This window comes from Talaromyces marneffei, chromosome 6 (assembly GCF_009556855.1).
Source record: "Talaromyces marneffei chromosome 6, complete sequence".
NCBI classification, from domain to species: Eukaryota; Fungi; Ascomycota; class Eurotiomycetes; order Eurotiales; family Trichocomaceae; genus Talaromyces; species Talaromyces marneffei.
Genome location: NC_072353.1, coordinates 2,316,950 through 2,336,455, shown reverse-complemented (window position 1 = coordinate 2,336,455; position 19,506 = coordinate 2,316,950). Strand labels below are relative to the sequence as shown.

Here is a 19,506-nt window from a genome sequence, read left to right as displayed (position 1 = left end):
GGATTGATTGTCCGTGACAGGTCGATCCACACGCTGCGATCCGATAGCTAGCGTGTGTGCTGTTGGTTAGCTACGGTACGATTATTAGACCTGGCTTGCAGAGTATATGAAGTTATGGGTTCAGAATAGAAACTGTGTATTCTATAATTATAGAATATGATACTACGTACTACGTATACTCCGTTCTGACCACGACGAGCGCTCCATCAGCATCTCTCTACGTACGTACGCACTATCAAACAGACTCGTAGAATACACGGAAGCCACCCCACCGCACTACTGCACGCTATTCCAGTCGTCATCAAATGGGCGGCGATCGCTTCCCCTCGATCGAATGCGCGAGCACTCTTTGGGAGCTTAGTGAAACGTAGTTAATTCTCGTTGACAGTAATCTAAATTTATACGTATATGTTAACTCACCTTTTGCATATCTCCCTCTTCTATGCAAGGCAGTTTCCTGGAGCTGTTGTGTAGTTCATCGCTCCCTGCCTTGGGGTGTTCTGTTCTCTCGGTCGCGCCTCCTCTCTTGCTCTGCTCGGTCGGTCGGTCGGTCGCTCCTCTTTCCTGCCTTCCCTTCTGTCTTTCTTTCTTTTCCTTTCTTTTTCAGCGGCGGATCCGCCATCCCCACAGCCCCACTCCACTGACTCCACCCGTTCCATGAAATTTTTCAATTTGTGTTGGTCTATGAGATAGAATTCGATCATTGATTTGATCTTCCCTGATCATCGTCTCCGGCATTTTATGCTCGTCGAGTGAGTGTTGTGTGCGGGTGCGTCGTAAGTATGCTTCGTATCCAGTCCTTCTGCCCAACAGAACACAACGGTGCATAATCGACGTCGGGGCAAGAATAAGGCTGACTGATCATGACTAAGACCGTCCCAATCAGAGACTGTAGTTACGTACTCTGCAGTCAGGGTAAGTTAAGGGCTCCTCAGGCCGGGAATACGTGAGTAGATAGCAACAATACACAGCCGATCTGGTCACAGCTGTGGACGCTTGGCTCTCCGCTATTGGACGGTCGAGCCGATGGGCACGGGCGCTGATTGGCAGTGACTTGCCTGGCGGTGCGGGTCCTCGGCCCCAGTATCATTCTCCATCCACTTATTGTCCAGGATGCTACAACGCCTTGCCCGTAACTCGGGTACAGTGGCCAATGTACGGAATATTTAAATTGCTTTAAATAATACAGTGAATACGGAATGCAGTATTTGTTACAAACAAAAATAGGGCGCGCTAGATATCTGCGTCATGCTGCGTTTTAAGTTGTTCTGCGTACCTGACAAGGAACTACGATCAGCCTCGGGAAAAAGTGACACAATGTACTCCATATTACGGAGACGTCCTCAAAGTTCATGCTAAGCTCGTGTGGAGATGAACACAGAGTCTCGCCCAGCCACACCTGGTCGGGGGATCCACCACGAATTTAAATTGGATATTGATTGCATCCTTGACTTTCTGAGCGGACGAATGCGATCATTCTGGACTCCGGAACGCATTCTGAGGCTTGAAGTTTATTTTTTTTTTCATCAGCCGATTAATCATTACTCCATACTACGCAGGTTAACTAACTAACTAACCACGTAGTAACTAACTTGGTACGCACCGTGCAAAGTTGTCTTGACATCCCAGCCTCGAAGGCCGCACGCACCACCTTCAGCCTCAGGCAGGCCACCAGTCCTGCAACGCACAACCACATATGTACGTTGCCTACTCCGTACTTCCGTATCGATCTGACATACCTGACATACTACATACTACATACTACATACTACATAGTTACCGGGAGAATACTCACATTTTACGGACATTGGTAGATGGGCGATTGTACAACACACGAATCTATTTTTGTTTTACGAGTTAAGTCGCACACACGTATATCCGTATCTCATCTGCCATACCACCTCCGAGACTTCCCTGAAATATTTGTCAAAGCGCATCCAACAACATTACACCCGTCTTTGATAATCCAGTGGACATGCTGGTGTCGTACCGAAACCTTGGCGTTCGGTCGGTGCAGCCGATATTCATACAGGCATGTCTACCATGTCGGATAACTAACTAGTTAACTACTTACTACGTACATAGTTAGTTGGTTAGTTAGTTGAATATTGTAACCCTGCTTATATAACCACGTCGTCTATTGACGCATGATTTATGCCAGATGTCAATTCAAGCAACTCTGTGACTGCGTTTGATGCATGATAAACCTGTTACATGCCACACGACCCACCCGGTTTCCCCACGCTTTTTCAAGGGTCTACATTGAACTTGATTCAAGTAGACTCTTGGGAACTATGCACTAGACTGCTCTGTAACACACGACCTCTGTACGAGGCCCAATAGCGATGTTCTACTACTACTACGTAGTTAGTTAAAGAGAAATCGATTCAAATGACTCCTCAAATGTCATGCGGTGGTTCTCACGGAGGAACGTTATGCGGAACCCCATCGCCATGCAATGTGCATACCTAGCTAGCCCTAATTATGCTTTGACTTGGCAGGCATGCCAGATCAGTATACGCACGACACAACACTACCTAGGTAGCATTGAAGTGTTGAATATTGCTTATGCGGCCGTAGGTATGTTGATTTCCAGGCCGAATGTTGCAGTCGTATTCGGTCATTGCAATCAATGATTGTCAGGTCTCTCTCCCTTCTGAGAGCAAACATCCGGATATATCTGATAATCTAATGCTGGAGTATCTACTGCATCTCATTAATTAATTACCAATACAGTGATTATCGTAATACAGGCCAGCCGTATCGAAATCCAGTCCCCAGCAAAATCGCAACCCGGAAATATAAAAAAAAATTGTAATCAAACAGGTCGCCGTAATGGATGCGCCTCCGTATTCAACACATACTCATCCAAACTAACCACATCTGGCTCCGAGAACATCAGGTAGAAATACTTTAACGTCTCTGCAAGCCAAAAGGACTCCATCCGATCCTGTTTCGGTGGGTTCGGAACCGTGCAGTCGTTCAGACCGGCATGCGCAATGTCTGTAATGGAGTGTTGGATGATGTGGTTGAACATGGTCCATGCCTTTTCGGGGTAGATTGGGTCGCCGGTTATGCGGTAGAGGATGAAGATTGATTCTATTGCTTCTGGTCTTTTGCGTCGCGTTAGCTTGTGTGTATATTGTCGAAGGATAGAAAAGGGAGGGGGGCGTTACCGTAAGATATATCTTCCATCATCAATCTTCGACACGCCCGGCGCCAGACGTCGGGATAGAATAGTCTCTTCCGCCGAATTCTCAGAGAAAGTATTTTCAACCTCACGATACCATTTCGATTCATCCCAAGGACAATCCCTTTGATCTTCACAAGCAACTGTATGTATTATTTCCGGCATTATACCCAACGGTGCATTCTCATAACCCCAAATGCAACCATCCACCAACTTGCGAGCCACAGATAGATCTTCTGGATACCCAAACACTTTTGCTCCTAGGGCAACCATTCCTCCCGCAAAGCAGCCGAGATGTTGAGCCTTTGGCTCGATTCTGGGGCGTGCCACGCCATCGTGGTCGTACCATGAGACATCACCTGGTAGGAGCACGTCTTGCCCATCTTTGGTCATGGGTCGAAAGAAGATGTGATGTTTCATAGATGCAAGGGCGCCGAGGTATAATATCTTGTATTGATGCGAGGCTCCCCCTAAGAGGACATGTTGCTATGTATCATTAGTATGATTGGGGGTGGGGGTCAGACGATGAAATGACGAAAAGACTGACCTTGGGTAGATACTCATAAAGCGAATCCGCCATTCCTCCAATCGTAAACCCCGAAAACTCATGAAAATTTAGAGTCTTTGCACTGACCATCACAGGCCACAGACCCGGAACCTTGGTCTGCCCCTGCTGCTCACCAAACACATCCATGATCCGCTGAACTGCATCAAACCACCGAGCATCTTTAGTCAATTGACTAAGCCTCGTAAACTCTAACGTCAGAGACCCAATCTCAGCAGCGAGGACCTTCTCTCCGGCTGCTTGGGGGAGATGGCCCTTTGCATCCTTGAATTTCCATCGTGTAACGGGCATTCGATTCGGGGTGTCAAAAGCCTTGTAGAGCATTTCACCAATCTCGATTGCCTTTTGGAGAAGAATGGGGTATTTCTCTTGGCTAATGTCGTAAGCGCCTAGGAACCCGCCTAGGTATCTAATCGTTGTTTCGAAGACGTTGATTTCTTCCAGTGAGCACGTCGTAAAATCCAGTTTTCCGACGGCAAGAACGGCTTCGTCGAATTCATCATACAAGCCCATGATCCACAACGTGTCTTTTTACACGCGTATACGTCAGTCGAGCATAATAGAAAGATTGGGGATTACATACCTAGCGCATCAACAAGCGTCGCAGCCCACCCTCCAAACGGATTACGCGCTTCACCAGATATAGGCGCAACTTCATCACTCATCCACGCATATTTTCTGTATCCATTCCAGGCATGCGTGAAATTTCCCTTGACTGCATCTAATCGCGCTTCTCGTATAGCGCGTGTAGACAGTTCCTCGGCGGGGAAATCATGTTGTATCGTCGGGATACTGTTCGGAGTAGGAGATGGGACAGGCACTGGCACCTGCACAGGGTATCGTTCAGGCAGCCGAGCCCAGAAGTAATTTTTGTTTAGATCTACTTTCGGCGCCTCCTGCCGTGTAGATATTGAGTAACCGTTGTAGAGATATATACAAAATAGAACACTGAATAGTGTGAATATGAAAACTATGCGCCTCTTTTTCGAAAAAGGCATATTGCTGAAACAATCAGTACCCCTCTCTGTAGAAGTGCATAGACGTTTTCGTATATACTGGTTGAAGTTGCAGAGGTTTGACGATTAAATCGAAAACGGGGTTATAGAATCTTATGTAACGTAATCGGTAAGCGGTTCGGCCATGTAAACAAGCCGGCCGGCCGCCACCTTCAATACACATACAAAATGGCATATGTTCGTACCATCATTACTCAACATCTAGTGGGAATTTCGATTCGCGAGTTAGCTTTAAACAGCCAATACTCATATTCATTACAGTCGTTTGTGCCTCAAAGTTGCATTGTAACTCAAAAACAACGCCAAGAAGATCCCATACTTTAGTAAATATAGAGTGGTGTGGGAATAATATTGATCCGAAAACAATATTGTACCGGTAGTTATATGTATTTACAATACATGTATGGTGATAAGGGAAAAACCACGAACGGAGCGAGAAGTGTGATACAATCGATTCCCAAGGTCCTGCACTAGTTAGTTACTGAGCAGTAGATGATTAATACCTCATAAATCCCGTAACTAGTTAACTGGTAGCCGTAAAGAAACAAGATCCAAGGCAAAGACTCATTCAACCCTATCTATGGACTTTTGGCCCTCTTTCCTGAGCTAGCGACTGGCAGGCTTACGAACGCAGGAGCTGCCTCCATTATAACCAAGAGCTTTGAAAGAACAAATTGGTGGGAAGCGGAATAAAAAAGTTCCTTATTCACTCCATAATCAGCTCCGGCAGATCAAAGCCGTTGAGTGGTTCCAACCCAGGAAAAAGGCATAGAAAATGGACATCATTACAGGAGTGAAGCCTATAGGACGACTGGTACCAAGTTGGTGACTTGAACGACGACACCTTCTGCACAAGCTGATTGTAACTCATGCGTAAAAATGGGGTTATAGGCTTTGGAGACAGTAGACCAGTGGACTGCATATTCTTGGAGAGAGCGCCGTACATGATTGAGCTACACTCAAAACAGCAGCCTCGAGTACCATACAGGAAAGCGTCTTGTTTCTCATACAGTTGACAAATGACGTTTTCGATGGCTTCCTGTCTACGCAGGTTCATTTTATCTAGACTTCATTAATGCTAATCAAATAATAATAAAAAAAAGAGGGGGGTTGGGGAAGGGAGAGGGAGAGGGAGATAAAAACAAAGGGGCTATGGGGAACTTACCGATGACTCGGTCAGGAATCGGAAGTCGTAGATTAATGATGAGACCGTCACTATGCGACATAGCGATCGAAGTCACTGCTTTAAACTGAGAAGAGTGCTGAAAAAACCATGCTATCCAAAGCCGCAATATCAGGTCCCGAGAATACTCCTTGGGGTATGCTCCCTCGAGGGCCTCGATCCACATATCGCAGAAAAATCGCACGACTTCTTTGCATTCGTAGTAATCTGCTATGACTGTGATTTTGGCAAGCATTTCGAGACTCAGCTTGCGGGGTATGTGATTGAACTGGCAATGAATGATTCTTAGCAAAATCAAGAAAGCGTCGACATCCCAGCTCTCTGCAGTGATTTCGACGGAGCCTTTTTGCAATTGGGAAAAGGTGACGCTCTCCTTCCAAGGGCCGGTGAGCAGTGACTTGAATACGGGAGATGCAAGCATTAGATGCTTAGCGGATACTTGGATATAGACGTTATTTTCAGACTGATATTGGTCGGTTTTCTGCGTAGACTCGTCAACAGGCACATCAACAGGCACATTAACAGGCACATCAACAGGCACATCAACAGGCACATCAACAGGCACGTCGACAGGCACGTCGACAGGCTCGGGTTCGGTCTCGTCAACAGGCCCTCCTTCAGGTTCGTCGGCCTCAATAGGAACGAAACTTCTCGACTTATTTTTTGCCTTTTTCAAATTCTTCTTACTTTTTTTCGACTGCTTCACAGAAGAGCCCCAACCATCTTCAGCCGCATCATCAGCCCTCTCAACCTGAGACTGTACGTGGTCTTTCTCTTCCACAGTAGCCTCCTGAGCAAGCATCTCGGCGATGGCGTCTTGATCACCGTAACACTCCGCAAAGTGGGCATTTGCATTACACAATATTATTATCACTTCACCATCTGGGTCGATGGCATGTGTTATTGTCCGGTCCATGTTGTATCGCATTATTCCAAAAGCTGCTTAACCGCAAAGTCCAAGTACTATTTTCTAAAGGGAAGAAGAGAAAGAGAAAAAAGCACTCGAGTTGGGGAGGAGGGAGAATAGGAGGCTAAATCTTGGGACTCGTTGATATGCTCCAGCGCTTAACCCCAGGCTTTGAATGTGCTGTGGCGATTGCTGATTGGATTATCACATACATTCATGCGTGTATCTAGGCACCAATGCTTCTATTTCTGCATTGTGAACTAACCTATGAGCAGGGTTTCAGACTACATCGAGATATGATTTGATAGGGCCTTGCTTTACGGAATTTATACTACCGGTTGAGCAGCTTCTAAGCCTTGTGGCTCTCTATGCAGATTCCATCAAATCTCTACGACCGTATATTTCTCCACTTTAGATAAGGACATTCAAGATCGTACTAAGTCACGCACCTTCGGCCGTTGTGAACCTAGGTTCGGACATCATCTCTTTGATATTGTCTTGAATGGCCCCTCGATTCTGTGCCTTCGTGGTGTTTAGGAATAACGAATATCTGAGTCTGGTGGATGAGCGGGATTTTATCAGTTCATAAATCACTCAGTCTGCAAAATATTATAAGTAAGCCTTCTATCACGAAGAGCCCAGCGCAAGTCCATCAGTGACCAAAGTTGTAGTAAATCCTCTTAGGGCAAAGCATGTCCCAAAGAGGAAATACTACTGTGCTGCACTTTCCCCCGAAGCAATTCCAGGAACGTTTTAGGGCTTCCGTAACTGCTGGTTGGTGTCCACAGCATGACGAGTTTACCTAAGAAGTCCAGAGCGCCGGCCCTCTCAACGATGCGGCCATCTCTACCTACAAGAAGTATAAGACCAGTCCCGCCAGCTCCGGTTTCCTGGAACTTGTCGATTTCCCTGTATTGACGAGCACCTGAACAAGTACGCCGAGTACCATGAGGCCAAAGTCACCAACGGTGGCCTGGCCAGCCTCACTTCGAGCTTGACTTTGTCACTCTCTGGAGCAGTGCCTTCCAATGGCACTTTCCCGTGCCAGAGAAGGGAAGCTACATGACCGTCATCGTCGACTTATTTCGTGCTTTGTCGGAGGGTCAAGTTACTCTTAATCGCACCAACGCTCTCACTCAGCCCAACATCAACCTCAACTTTTTCGGCAATGATCTTGACATCTTGGCCATGCGTGAAGGTGTCCGGTGGACATATGATGTCTTAACAAAGGGTGCTGGTTTCAAAGATCTTGTCATCTCTGAGTACCCGTGGAAGATGCCTCCTGAGTCTGACGACGGAATGAAGCGTGCTGTTTTGGACCGAAGTCAAACCGGTTTCCGTAAGTTATGTTCTCGTCATATATCTACATATAAATGCGCTAATACGTTCTTTCAGATCTTTGTGCTACTGCCCGCCTTTCCAAGAACATCCAACAGGGCGTTGTTGACCCCAAGCTTCGTGTCCACGGAATCAAGAATCTCCACATTGCATGTGCAGATGCTTCCGTTATCCTTGTTATTCCTGATTGCCATATCCAGAACTCCGTCTACATGATTGGAGAGAAGGTTAGTTGAGACATTCCCTCCTATTCATTGCCCCAGGACTAACTCACATCTCTCAGGCTGCCGATATCATCAAAGCTGACCACAAGGACCTCTTCACTTCAAAGAATGTCCCTTACTTCGTTTCCATGAGTAAGCTATGGGTTAGATGATGATGATTATGATGCTTACTATCTATATAAACCAATGTCTACTACTCTATCTAGCTATATTTGAGCCGTGTGATTTGTTTTCTTGGTGACCTCTATGCTTTTCGTTTCTACTTTCAACCTTTTTCTCTAAGCATAATTCATGTTTTATGATGGCACTGAAAATTGACCAATAAAGTTGACAAGGGGACTGATATTGCCAATTTTTTTGCGAGTTCTTTTCAATTTCTGATTCAATCACAGCAGGAAAATGTATCATTACTCAAAGGCAGCGAAACCACGAAGCCATGCCCTAATTGAAGGAGAAATAAATGTAATTGTACACGTATAGAAAAATAATGAAACTTCCATTTTTCAACTAGATAAGTTCCTCACAACAACTCCTACGGGTTATACTACGTATTGCAAGATGCAATAGACATGTAGACCATAAAAGATGGACCACTATATCCACCTCAGAAAGAACGAATTCCCTCCAAAAAGATATCGCGGTGAGTAGTTGGTCAAAAGGTTTATCTTCTTTGCGTCAAAATAGGCCGTTACCGTGGAGCTTGTAATTCCGATCGAAATCGGACGGTAATGGCCAGAGTGTGGCAAAGGTCGCCCCTTCTTCCTTCCGGAATGAAGTTGGAACTCCGGGAAAAGGGGGTAGGGAGGAGAAAAGTAGCAGAACATGGAGAAGGATATCAAAGGGAAAGGTCGTAACTCATTAGAATTATTGTTTTTGGTATCAAATCGTCATCAATTCTCATATCTAACACGACTCAACTCGGTTTCGCAAGTGAGTTTGGTGCAAAAAAACTTTTGTGAAATGTTGATAACAATCGTTTACTCCTCAGGAACTAAAAAGCATTGTTAGCAATTGATCGATTGTATCCGAATAAGCTCGGGTAAACATACTGTCAATCTCGCCAGCCTTGACATCATCGCTGACGTCCTTGGGGCTACGTCCATCAACCTGGCAACCACTATAATCTAATATTAGCCTCAACCTATGTTGCAACAGAATTTGGAGCACTGACACGCTGAAGGCGGTTCCGAGGATTTCCAAGACGGTACCACGGAGCTCCTTGGCAAGACTGCGGGCGCGCATGGTGCGAGCAATCTCAATGATATCATCGAGAGGGATGGACTTGGAGTGCTTGATGTTCTTCTCCTTCTTGCGGTCACGGGGAGGCTCCTTGAGGGCGCGGATGACGAGGGAAGAGGCGGAGGGAACAACAGAGACCGCGGCTTGACGGTTCTGGATGGTGAGCTTGACGGTGACACGGAGACCTTTCTGTTTGTTTGTTAGTTGCGCCTTTCCTCGACTCATTGTTCGAGAGACAAAAGATGCTAACCCAGTCACCGGTAGCCTTGGCAATATCTTCACCTGTTCAGATAGTTAGCATCCCGAAAAAATTTTGTCCATTGCAGCAACAAGCAGGGGATTCCTTACCAATCTTCTTGGGCGACAAACCCAAAGGACCGACCTTGGGGGCAAGTGCAGACTGAGCACCAACCTCACCACCGGTGGCACGGAGGTGGATAACCTTCACCTCATTGGGATCGAATTTGGGAGCTATTCAGAGAGAAAAAACCTCATGTTAGCAATCGCCTGGCAAGAAATGCCGCACCAAGGAGATGATACTTACGCATGGCGAGGGTGCGTAAGGTAGTCTATCGTCCTCGGGTAGAAAGAAAGAGAGGGAAGTGAATGGTGCTTGTAGGAGAGGCTCGCAAGCTTGGGAATCTTTAGAAAGGCTGAAGGCTCGACGGGAAATTTATTGGAAGGAGACGTTGTGTGCTAGCCGAAGCACGTGACCTAATCGACTAAATTGGCGAGACTAATACCAAAACGAGTTGATTGTGGGGCTCTTGCATTTAGTTAACTAGTTAACGTAAGCGGTAAGCGAGCCGCCACTGTAAGCGAACCGCCACTTTTTCCCGAACGCGTACGCGATATTGATTTCAAATTATTCAACGCGTCAATATGCCACCAATTCGCAATAAAAAGTCAAAAGATTTGATTGAGCAAGAAGGCCGAATTTTATTGGCTATTTCCGACTTTCAGAATGGCAAAATCCCAAATATTGCACAAGCTGCTGAGATTTATAATATTCCTCGTACAACTCTCCGAAATCGACTGCATGGCACTCAACAGAGGCTCCTTGTACGCGCTAACAGCCATAAATTGACCCAACCTGAGGAGGAATCACTTGTCAAATGGGTGCTTGATTTAGATCGACGTGGATTACCCCCCCGGCACTCTCTTGTACGAGAAATGGCTAATCATCTTCTCTCACAACATGGAGATCAACGGGTTGGAGATAAATGGGTGTATAACCTTGTTAAACGTCGCCCGGAGATTGATTCAAAGTTCTCACGAAGATACAACTACGAACGTGCTAAATGCGAAGATCCAAAGATAATCAGAGAACATTTTGATCGCGTACAAGCTTCTATATCTGAATATGGAATCTTGCCAGAAGATATATTCAACTTTGATGAGACTGGCTTTGCTATGGGACTCTGCGCAACTGCAAAGGTTATTACCAGAAGTGATCGATATGCTCGGCCAAAGCTTTTACAGCCTAGAAATCGAGAATGGGTGACTGCAATTGAAGCAACAAATTCAACCGGTTGGGCTCTACCTTCGTACATTATTTTCAAAGCAACGAAAAATGTACGAGTAGGTTGGTTTGAGGATCTCCCAGATGATTGGAGAATCAATATTAGCGACAATGGTTGGACTACAGATCAAATAGGATTAGAATGGCTTAAAACCCATTTTATTCCTTATATTAATGATCGTACAAGGGGAAAATATCGAATGTTGATTCTTAATGGCCATGGAAGCCATTTAACTGCAGAATTTGATCGTATATGCACTGAGAATAATATTATTCCAATCTACATGCCACCTCATTCTTCGCATCTATTACAGCCTCTTGATGTTGGCTGTTTTGTAGTTTTGAAGCGATATTATAGGCAGCATATTGAGCAACGAATGAGGCATGGATTCAATCATGTTGACAAAATGGACTTTTTAATGGCATTTCCGCAGGCTCGTACGGTGGCATATAAAGCTCAAACTATTCGGAATAGCTTCGCAGCTACTGGATTAGTGCCTTTCAATCCGGATCGAGTTATTCAACAGCTTAATATTCAATGAAAGACACCAACCCCCCCTCCAAGTCGATCAAGCAATACACAATCATCCTGCTTACAAACACCTCAAAATATACGTGAATTCATACGCCAGTCAACTACAATTACAAAATGTATAAATAAGCGTACAGGAACCCCAAATCAAGTGATTGATCAAGCAATAATGCGAATGTCAAAAGCCTATGAAATGACAATGAATGATCTTTTACTTGTACGGAAAGAATGCCGTGATTTACGAGCTTCACATGAAAAAGAGAAGCAAAAGCGCGAAAAATCTAAAAAGCAAATATCTATTGAGCAAGGGATTACTAGAGAGGAAGCTCAAGCGCTTGTACAAGGTCAGATTGAGGCATCTCAAGCTGTTACTACTGCTCCGGCCGAGCCGGGGCTCCCAGCTCCTCAAGCAGTTGTACGCCGCCAATTTCGGTGCAGTGGTTGTGGTGTTGAAGGGCATAGAATTAATCGATGTCCCAGCCGTACTAGTAGTTAGATTTTTGTATATATTTTTGTATGTGGGTTTGAAATTGGGATTTGAAATCAATATAGCGAGTTATTTTTCGGAGAGGTGGGCGGGTCGCTTGGGTGGGCGGGTCGCTTGGGATTTACGTTAGTTAAGTATGAGACGCTTAGATAAGCAATTTTGATTCAATCCAATTGAGATGATTATTGCATTTGTACCAGTTACTATTCTCTCTTTTAGCGAACAGTTCGTCTACCTGCGAAGGTTCGAAGTTTAGGTTCAAAAATAAGAAATTTATCAATCAACTGTATCGTAAAACAAATGACGGATGGAAAAGAACCGCTAAAAGGTACACACTGCCACACAGATTCATCGCAACTCACAAATAGTGTTTGTAGAACCACACCATACTCCGTGTTTAGTTCGTGCCTGAGACAGCAAGCCTAATAATCGTGTTAGTATCTGGTTGATGGCTGAGAGAAGAATGGTGGACCTACTTCATCAAATGCTCCATGAAAGTCTGTAACGACACATCATCCGTGAAAATGGTTTGTGCCGTCACACCGCCACCGTATCCTCCAGTAGAATGAGTTGTTGAGGGGTTCAGTTTTGACAACAGGAAACGAGCTTGTGAGCCACCGGCATCACAGATGATGAATCGGGGGAGTGGGAAACGGTCCGCAATTAGTTCCTAGATAGATTGGTTAAAACACTTTCCGAGAGTGATGGAGATAGCTTTACTCACTCTAGCATCCTCCTTCGGTTGCTCCAAAATGGCTTTGAAGTTCTCATAGCCTTCTTGGTCCTGGTATCCAGCTTTCCTCCATTCTGCCATGGTCTCTCCATGGAAAATGAGAAGGTGGAAGAATGTATCAAGGAGAAGGATGTGGGTGGGTTGAATGGAGGCAGAATCGAGCAAGACAGGTTGGCTGCCTTCTTGTTCCAGAGAGTATGAATCGAGAGTAGGCTGGATCATGATTAGAGAGTTGCCAGTATCTTCGTGGTTCAAAACATGTCGGTAGAAAGCCGTTTCATCTGGAGAGTTATTGAAGACTTGCAAGAACTGACTTCGGCGAAGATGGAACATGAATTGGGGGTAAAGAGTGAAGTTCTTCTCGAGTCGGAACGAGGTTGGGTCATCCTTCCTGTAATCGGCGAAGCGGGAGCATAGACGAATAAGCATGCGGTCGACCCATCGGAGCACATCTGGGCCGTCATCAACCTCAGCCTTGAAAACAGCAATACGAGACATCAGGACTGCGGCAGCTTCTTGATCGAAAGACTGAGCAAGGGCCGGGTCACCAGCTGGGCCACTAAGGTTCCTAGCAATAGTCGTTACACGTAGGTGGAATTGACCAGAGGAATGCTGGTAATATGTGAGGAATTGCATCATGCCACGTTGAGGGCCCTGTTGCATCGGTGCTGGTCCGCCTTGGTTCGCAATCTCAAAATAGATACCGTAGCTGGCAGCAGGGTCAATACCGCACATCTTCCATGCGCAAGTATTACCGATACCACATTCAGTCTCTCCAACGCTGCTCGATTTCTTGTTCAATGAAATAGCGTGACCGATAAGTCCTGTGACCTTGAGCTCCTTGGTGGTCAGAACCTCCAAAGATGCATTGAAACCCATAAGGAGATTGTCGTTCTCATCTTTATCGAAGACTCTGACAAATGATTGTTTGAATTGAGACGATGTGAAGCTGTCGGTCAGGAGTATATGACCGCCAGTGTGGTTGGCCATGTTCTTCATTTCCAACATGCCCACTTGATCAAGACATCCAGCAAAGAGGTCAATTACATGACCGTTGTGTGCAGCGCGCTTGGCGAGGCTGTCATAGAACTAAGTCCGTTGTTAGATTACACCATCGAGCTGTATCGTTGATAAGAAGCATACCTTGACTGCCTTCTTGAAATATTTAACATTGTCCCTATCAATGTCGTGATGAGATCGGATAGGTTCCTTCAATTCTGGACCGACGACAATACCGGGGCCTTCGGTTGCCGGGCCACTGGCGAAGACCATAATACGTCCACCTGCATTCTGGAAAGACGTCTCCAACAATCCAACCGCAACACTGACGGCGACACCAGTACATCTCAAAGCACGCTTATCATTTGCGACTGGCCAGGGATCACGCTGCAGTTGCTCAAGGATGTTGGTGATCTGGAACTCGGCCTGTTGCACGGGGAGGAGGAATCGGGCCGCAGGACCCATGGGAGGAGGAGGCATGCGACCAGGCTGCTGGGGAGCACCGGGACGGACACCAGCATTGAGCAATCCAAGCATCTCTTGCACCTGTTTGGCGGTGTAGTCCTTGCTGCCGCGGAAGACATAAGATTTGGCGCACTCTCCGTAACCGAGTTCGTGGACTTGCGCCTGTTTCGTCTGTTAGATACCTTTGAACTAAAATATCAAGCCGGGTATATCATACCATAGTTCCGTATGTGATCAAACCAACAAGCGCATTAGGTGGGAGGAGGGACAAGCTCATGATGAGAGAGTCCTTGAGAGCCTGGAGACCATCATCTTCCTGACAAGTGTCTACAACGTACACGAAAATCGGCGGAGCAGGGGCAGGACGGGCCAATCGGTATTCGATCGTGGTGCTCTGAGGGTGAAGCTCTGGAGGTATAGCGTTTTCCGTGATGTCTTTGTAGTGTGGTGGAAGGGGGTTGCGCATCAAACAGAATGGGCAAATCCAGATTCGAGCTCGTATATCGACATTCCTTCATATCCGCGCGGACAAGTTAGCATCACGATTGCATTGTTAAGGTCTCGGGGTTGCAACGTACGCATAAGGGTTGAGTACTGCTTTGCAAGGAGCTTTGCAAGTCACGGGTTCGTATTGCAATAATGGGGTGTCGGTCTTTTCTTTGAGGGGCGTATACATTGCTCCGATGGGGACAACTAAGCGGGATGCCTCCTGTATGGTACAGTCAACAACCTGCAATTATAGAAGAATCCGACTTTCACTGACCATGCGCGAGCTTGGAAAGGTATTCCAGCTAAGTCTGACGCCATCGCGATCCTCGACATCGCTCCACTGGTCCTTCAACGCCTCGTAATCCATCTTGACCTTCTAAGAGCGGGAGCAATAACAACCGGAACCGTTCGAGGACAGGGAGGAATTGAGAGTCAACAACAAGGAAAAGTAGTGCCTGAAGCACTTGAAAGCTATGAGATAGAAATATAAATGTGGTCTTTTCAAAGCATAACCGATGCCTAAGATAGGCAACGCCGTAGCGGTTTGATATGTAGAGGGTGCTTCGATCAACCGGAGGGGTGTGGGCTCATGTTGTGGGCGCTCCATGAAGCCAGGTTGCAGCATTGGTGGTTGTTACGGTCCGCCGCAGTAACTAGTCCCCACACCACGCCCAGACCGCATAAATGACCTCGGGCTCTTTTTTTTCTCTTCCCTTCTTCTTTTTCTTTCTCAAAAAAACACCGCCGACAACAATTCACATTACTGTCGACAACCTCATGCACGTTTCATTTGCGAGGTTGTTTTCGCGTCGAGCGTAGACGAATATAACCCATGGCTGGGCACCTGGCTTGGAAAGGTCATTCTGATCCTTTTTGATGAATTGGGAATCAGCAGAGGTTACATCTCGAGACATCACAGCTTATTAAATGAAGGTATTTGGAAGAAAAATACTTGTTTCTATATACCAATGAATAGTCACATTATTTCGTTATTACAATCAAAACTCGAATATACACTGTTTGGTTCCTACAACAGCGCGTATCAATAAAATTTCCTGCCTGTTGCACCCATTACGCCGCATACCGATGCTATTATATACCAAGGCCAACTCATCAAGCACTCTCCTTAGATGGCTTTCCCGAGGTCTTGAGAAGATAACTTCGCTTGAAATACGTGTTTGGATGGACAATTGTATCCAAGTCAGTTTGACTCCACGAGCCATCCTCCTTCACCCGCTTGATGTCTGCCTTGTGCGTCCACTCAAATACTCGGTTGCAAGCAATGTGATATTTTTGTTTTCCCACATCTTCCCGTACACCGCGTAAAAGATCTTTATCGTGGACACCGGTCGATTGAAGCAACGCAGTAAGGTTGTCAACAGAGAAATGTCGGTATGGGCATCCATGAGTTTGCCCAGTGCTCGGTGCACTTTCCGAGAGAATCCTCTGGCACGAGTACGGTGGGTAGCCTCGGCCACGACGATTGGCGTCACCTCCGACGTCTCCGTAGCTGTGACGAATGTTGTATTTATATTTCGAGTTGAATTCGTCATCGGAGAAACCCTTGAATGACTGACGCCAAAATAGTATACACTCATCGAGGCTGAGACCGATGCCCTTAAGGAAAAGGGTATATTGCAGGCGACCAAAGTGTTTCAAGTGATTGTTCTTCCGTAGCGTCATGTGCAGGCTTCGCATGCATAGAGGGAAGTGTTGCGATAGAGGATCAATGGAGGCCGCGGTGATTGGAGCGCCATCAACAACACCTTCGCCCTCGGAGTAAACGGATTCGGCGCTTCCAAAATTCTTGGACAGATGGTTCAGGATTGGAGTAAGACGGTCGTCCTCGTCCAGACGCGGTAACGCACGGCTTGTCAACTAGATCTTATTTAGCTTTGTGGCTTTATGAGCATCAAATTGGTACTCACCTCCATAGCCTTCTCTAATCGTGCAGTGAAATCTGCAATAATCATACTCAGTTGTTCCCGCTGAGGAACATAAGCCTTCCCTTTCCGAATAAAAACAACTCGACGTTCAATCAACTCCGGCACTTTTTCCCAGTCGACCTTGAACCAAGCTTCATCTTCAGCGCGCCGTAAGCCAGGCGTAGAAGCAACCAGTTGTTCGGCGAGCTCGGATCTCTCCTCGTCGCTCACAGGCTCCCAGTTCAGATTGAGGCTTTCAATAAACGATCGTCGTTCCTTGCTGTCATCTTTGCCAAAGCGAAACTTGAACAACATTGTCTCTGCACGAACAAATCGATGACGCAGTTCTTCGGTTGCAGAAAATGCGAGTCGTAGGATGAAGTGCGAGTAGTGATCCTTTTGTCGCTCATTCCTCAGTTGCTGGCTGATGACACCGCCGGAAGCTGAAGAGTTCGACGACAAATTGAGATATTTCTTCAAAACTGGTGCGATGTGTGCTTCTGTCTCCTGTGGAGTTTTATTGCGGTAGGAACAGGCTTCGATTTCGGCCAGCACTATTGAACAAACGATTAGAGGATATGATCTTTCGTACATCAACATGAACAGCGTTATTCTACCTTTTAATCTATCAATTGCCCACTGCTCAAACTCTTCGAGCGTGATCTCTGCCGTCGGAGGCACATCGTAAAAGTTGAGTCGGTGGGGGTAGTCCTGTTGCTTGAACGAAGGCGATGCAAACTGCTTCTTTTTGTGATCGAGAACAGCCCGTCGTTTAGGGTCAATTCTGTGGGAGTCTTGTCGCATCATCGTGTATGTCGAGGTGATTAAATCAGTACCCTGAACAAGCGTGGAGTCCCATTCACGGCATTGACGATGTTCAGTCGATTGTATGTTGATTACACACTCTCAGTAAAACGCGACAACGACGCCCTCGACGCGTCTCACCAGAACGGGTAGTATTGTTAGAGCAGCCAATCATAGGCCTGCATTGTGCTTGTGAACTCATGTAAGGAGCCGATGCGGACTAATCCAGAAACAGTTAGACTGTCATGGGAATGAAGTAGTCACGAGACCAGCCTCGGAGTTAAAGGCATTTTGAGAACAAACAATTTAGGTTGAGATTGTAGATACGAAAAGAAAGACGTTAACCTTCGACGATCACAACACAAAACTCAAGTATTCGACTGATGATTACATTGCATCGTTGGCTCAGTCGGCGCCGAACTCTGCTATGGTAACATCAGCACAACAATGCCGAAGCCCATCAAAATAAATATCTCCGCTCACCGAGAGGCCTAAACGGAGAAGAACGGCTAAGTCGCGGGCAACGATTAGATTTAGAGCCATCGTAAGCTACATAATTTATATTCGAGATATCAGCCCAATATTTCCTCTGCTACAATAATAGAATAATACACGCATCCATATCTAAGCGCGCATCACTATTACGCTGATTGACATTTCACGTGTTTGCTGTGTCTTCCCCGAATCCGTCCGTGTTGCCCCAGAATTTCGCATGTGCCAACCGCCTGGTCTTGCGGTAAAATAGACGGTCATTGATATTCGCCTATTACTTCAAGAGACTCGTTGCCTGCTACGCTGCTATCACGGCCGCCTAAATCGCGATTCCCTAGCCATTGGAAATATACTCATTTGGTGATTCTGATGACGTCCGTCACAAAGCGGCTCAAAAAAGCTGCTCGCATCATTCTCATTGGAGCTCCCGGCGTGGGAAAAGGCACACAAACGGAGAGATTGCTTGCGCGATTCCCACAGCTAGCTGCTATCAGTTCGGGGGATTTATTACGAGAGAATGTGCGAAAGAAGACTGCGCTAGGTGAGTAGTATGCCTTCATCTTCAATTTATCTCAAGATATGAACTGACGGGATTGGTTTGAAATTTAGGTCTCCAAGCTGAAGCGCTCATACAAGCTGGAAATCTTGTCCCTGACGCCGTCATGCTCGATCTCATCTCTTCGGAATTAGTTACCAAGGGCTGGCTGAAGCCATCCGAACCTTTCGCAACGCAACAATCCTCTTCATCTTATAATCAACATAACAAACCACCATCAATAGCACCCTCCGCCTCATTCATCCTAGACGGCTTCCCTCGAACCGCCGTCCAAGCCAATAGCCTCGACAGAATCCTACCTATAAACTTCGTCGTACACCTCTTCACACCCCCCTCAGTCATAATATCCCGAATAACAAAGCGCTGGGTCCACGCGCCCTCCGGACGAGTCTACAATACAGATTTTAACCCGCCCAAAGTCGAGGGCAAGGATGACGTTACGGGGGAATCATTGACGCAAAGAGCGGATGATTCGATAGATACATGGAAACAGCGATTGAGGAAATTCGAGGAGTCGAGCAAGACGCTAATTGAGCATTATGAGCGGCAGGGTTCGCTGTGGAGGGTGGAAGGGGATTCGAGTGATGAGATTAGTCCAAAATTGTTTGCGGAGATTGAGAGGAGATTTGCTTGATTCTTCTAGCCCTAGCTCCTGCTCATGTGGTTAGATTGTAAATATATATGCTTATGGCGCTGATTAAGCTTTCATGTACGATGATATCAGATCTTGACCGTATGGATTGAGCGATCTCCATATGTTTCTTAGGTTTACGAGGAAGCAATTGATTTGAATCTTGCAATACCCTACATATTCATTTACATTATTCTAGCGTAATCATT

At 46.2% G+C, this 19,506-nt stretch overlaps 7 protein-coding genes across 7 annotated transcripts; 2 read left to right on the top strand and 5 right to left on the bottom strand.

Annotated features, from left to right (window-relative positions):
- Positions 1-2,818: 2,818 nt before the first annotated feature.
- On the bottom strand, positions 2,819-4,753 carry EYB26_008353 (uncharacterized protein; the record flags this gene model as incomplete). The annotated part of the gene is made up of 4 exons (XM_054267608.1): positions 2,819-3,113; positions 3,177-3,676; positions 3,738-4,282; positions 4,339-4,753. The coding sequence occupies 4 exons, from the start codon at positions 4,751-4,753 to the stop codon at positions 2,819-2,821; spliced, it is 1,755 nt and encodes a 584-aa protein (XP_054123583.1).
- Positions 4,754-5,477: 724 nt separating this feature from the next.
- Positions 5,478-6,870, bottom strand: EYB26_008352 (uncharacterized protein; the record flags this gene model as incomplete). Its single annotated transcript, XM_054267607.1, has 2 exons — positions 5,478-5,833; positions 5,937-6,870. 2 exons carry the CDS (start codon positions 6,868-6,870, stop codon positions 5,478-5,480), a joined length of 1,290 nt encoding a protein of 429 aa, XP_054123582.1.
- A 1,053-nt stretch (positions 6,871-7,923) lies between these two features.
- On the top strand, positions 7,924-8,575 carry EYB26_008351 (uncharacterized protein; the record flags this gene model as incomplete). Its single annotated transcript, XM_054267606.1, has 3 exons — positions 7,924-8,200; positions 8,257-8,426; positions 8,483-8,575. 3 exons carry the CDS (start codon positions 7,924-7,926, stop codon positions 8,573-8,575), a joined length of 540 nt encoding a protein of 179 aa, XP_054123581.1.
- An 825-nt stretch (positions 8,576-9,400) lies between these two features.
- EYB26_008350 (uncharacterized protein) lies at positions 9,401-10,210 on the bottom strand (the record flags this gene model as incomplete). Its single annotated transcript, XM_054267605.1, has 6 exons — positions 9,401-9,414; positions 9,473-9,540; positions 9,595-9,851; positions 9,913-9,944; positions 10,011-10,133; positions 10,207-10,210. 6 exons carry the CDS (start codon positions 10,208-10,210, stop codon positions 9,401-9,403), a joined length of 498 nt encoding a protein of 165 aa, XP_054123580.1.
- Positions 10,211-12,600: 2,390 nt separating this feature from the next.
- On the bottom strand, positions 12,601-15,256 carry EYB26_008349 (uncharacterized protein; the record flags this gene model as incomplete). The annotated part of the gene is made up of 7 exons (XM_054267604.1): positions 12,601-12,625; positions 12,680-12,873; positions 12,928-14,025; positions 14,080-14,562; positions 14,618-14,912; positions 14,979-15,109; positions 15,164-15,256. 7 exons carry the CDS (start codon positions 15,254-15,256, stop codon positions 12,601-12,603), a joined length of 2,319 nt encoding a protein of 772 aa, XP_054123579.1.
- A 746-nt stretch (positions 15,257-16,002) lies between these two features.
- On the bottom strand, positions 16,003-17,621 carry EYB26_008348 (uncharacterized protein; the record flags this gene model as incomplete). Its single annotated transcript, XM_054267603.1, has 3 exons — positions 16,003-16,767; positions 16,818-17,368; positions 17,432-17,621. The coding sequence occupies 3 exons, from the start codon at positions 17,619-17,621 to the stop codon at positions 16,003-16,005; spliced, it is 1,506 nt and encodes a 501-aa protein (XP_054123578.1).
- Positions 17,622-18,479: 858 nt separating this feature from the next.
- Positions 18,480-19,300, top strand: EYB26_008347 (uncharacterized protein; the record flags this gene model as incomplete). The annotated part of the gene is made up of 2 exons (XM_054267602.1): positions 18,480-18,651; positions 18,720-19,300. The coding sequence occupies 2 exons, from the start codon at positions 18,480-18,482 to the stop codon at positions 19,298-19,300; spliced, it is 753 nt and encodes a 250-aa protein (XP_054123577.1).
- Between the last annotated feature and the right edge of the window lie 206 nt (positions 19,301-19,506).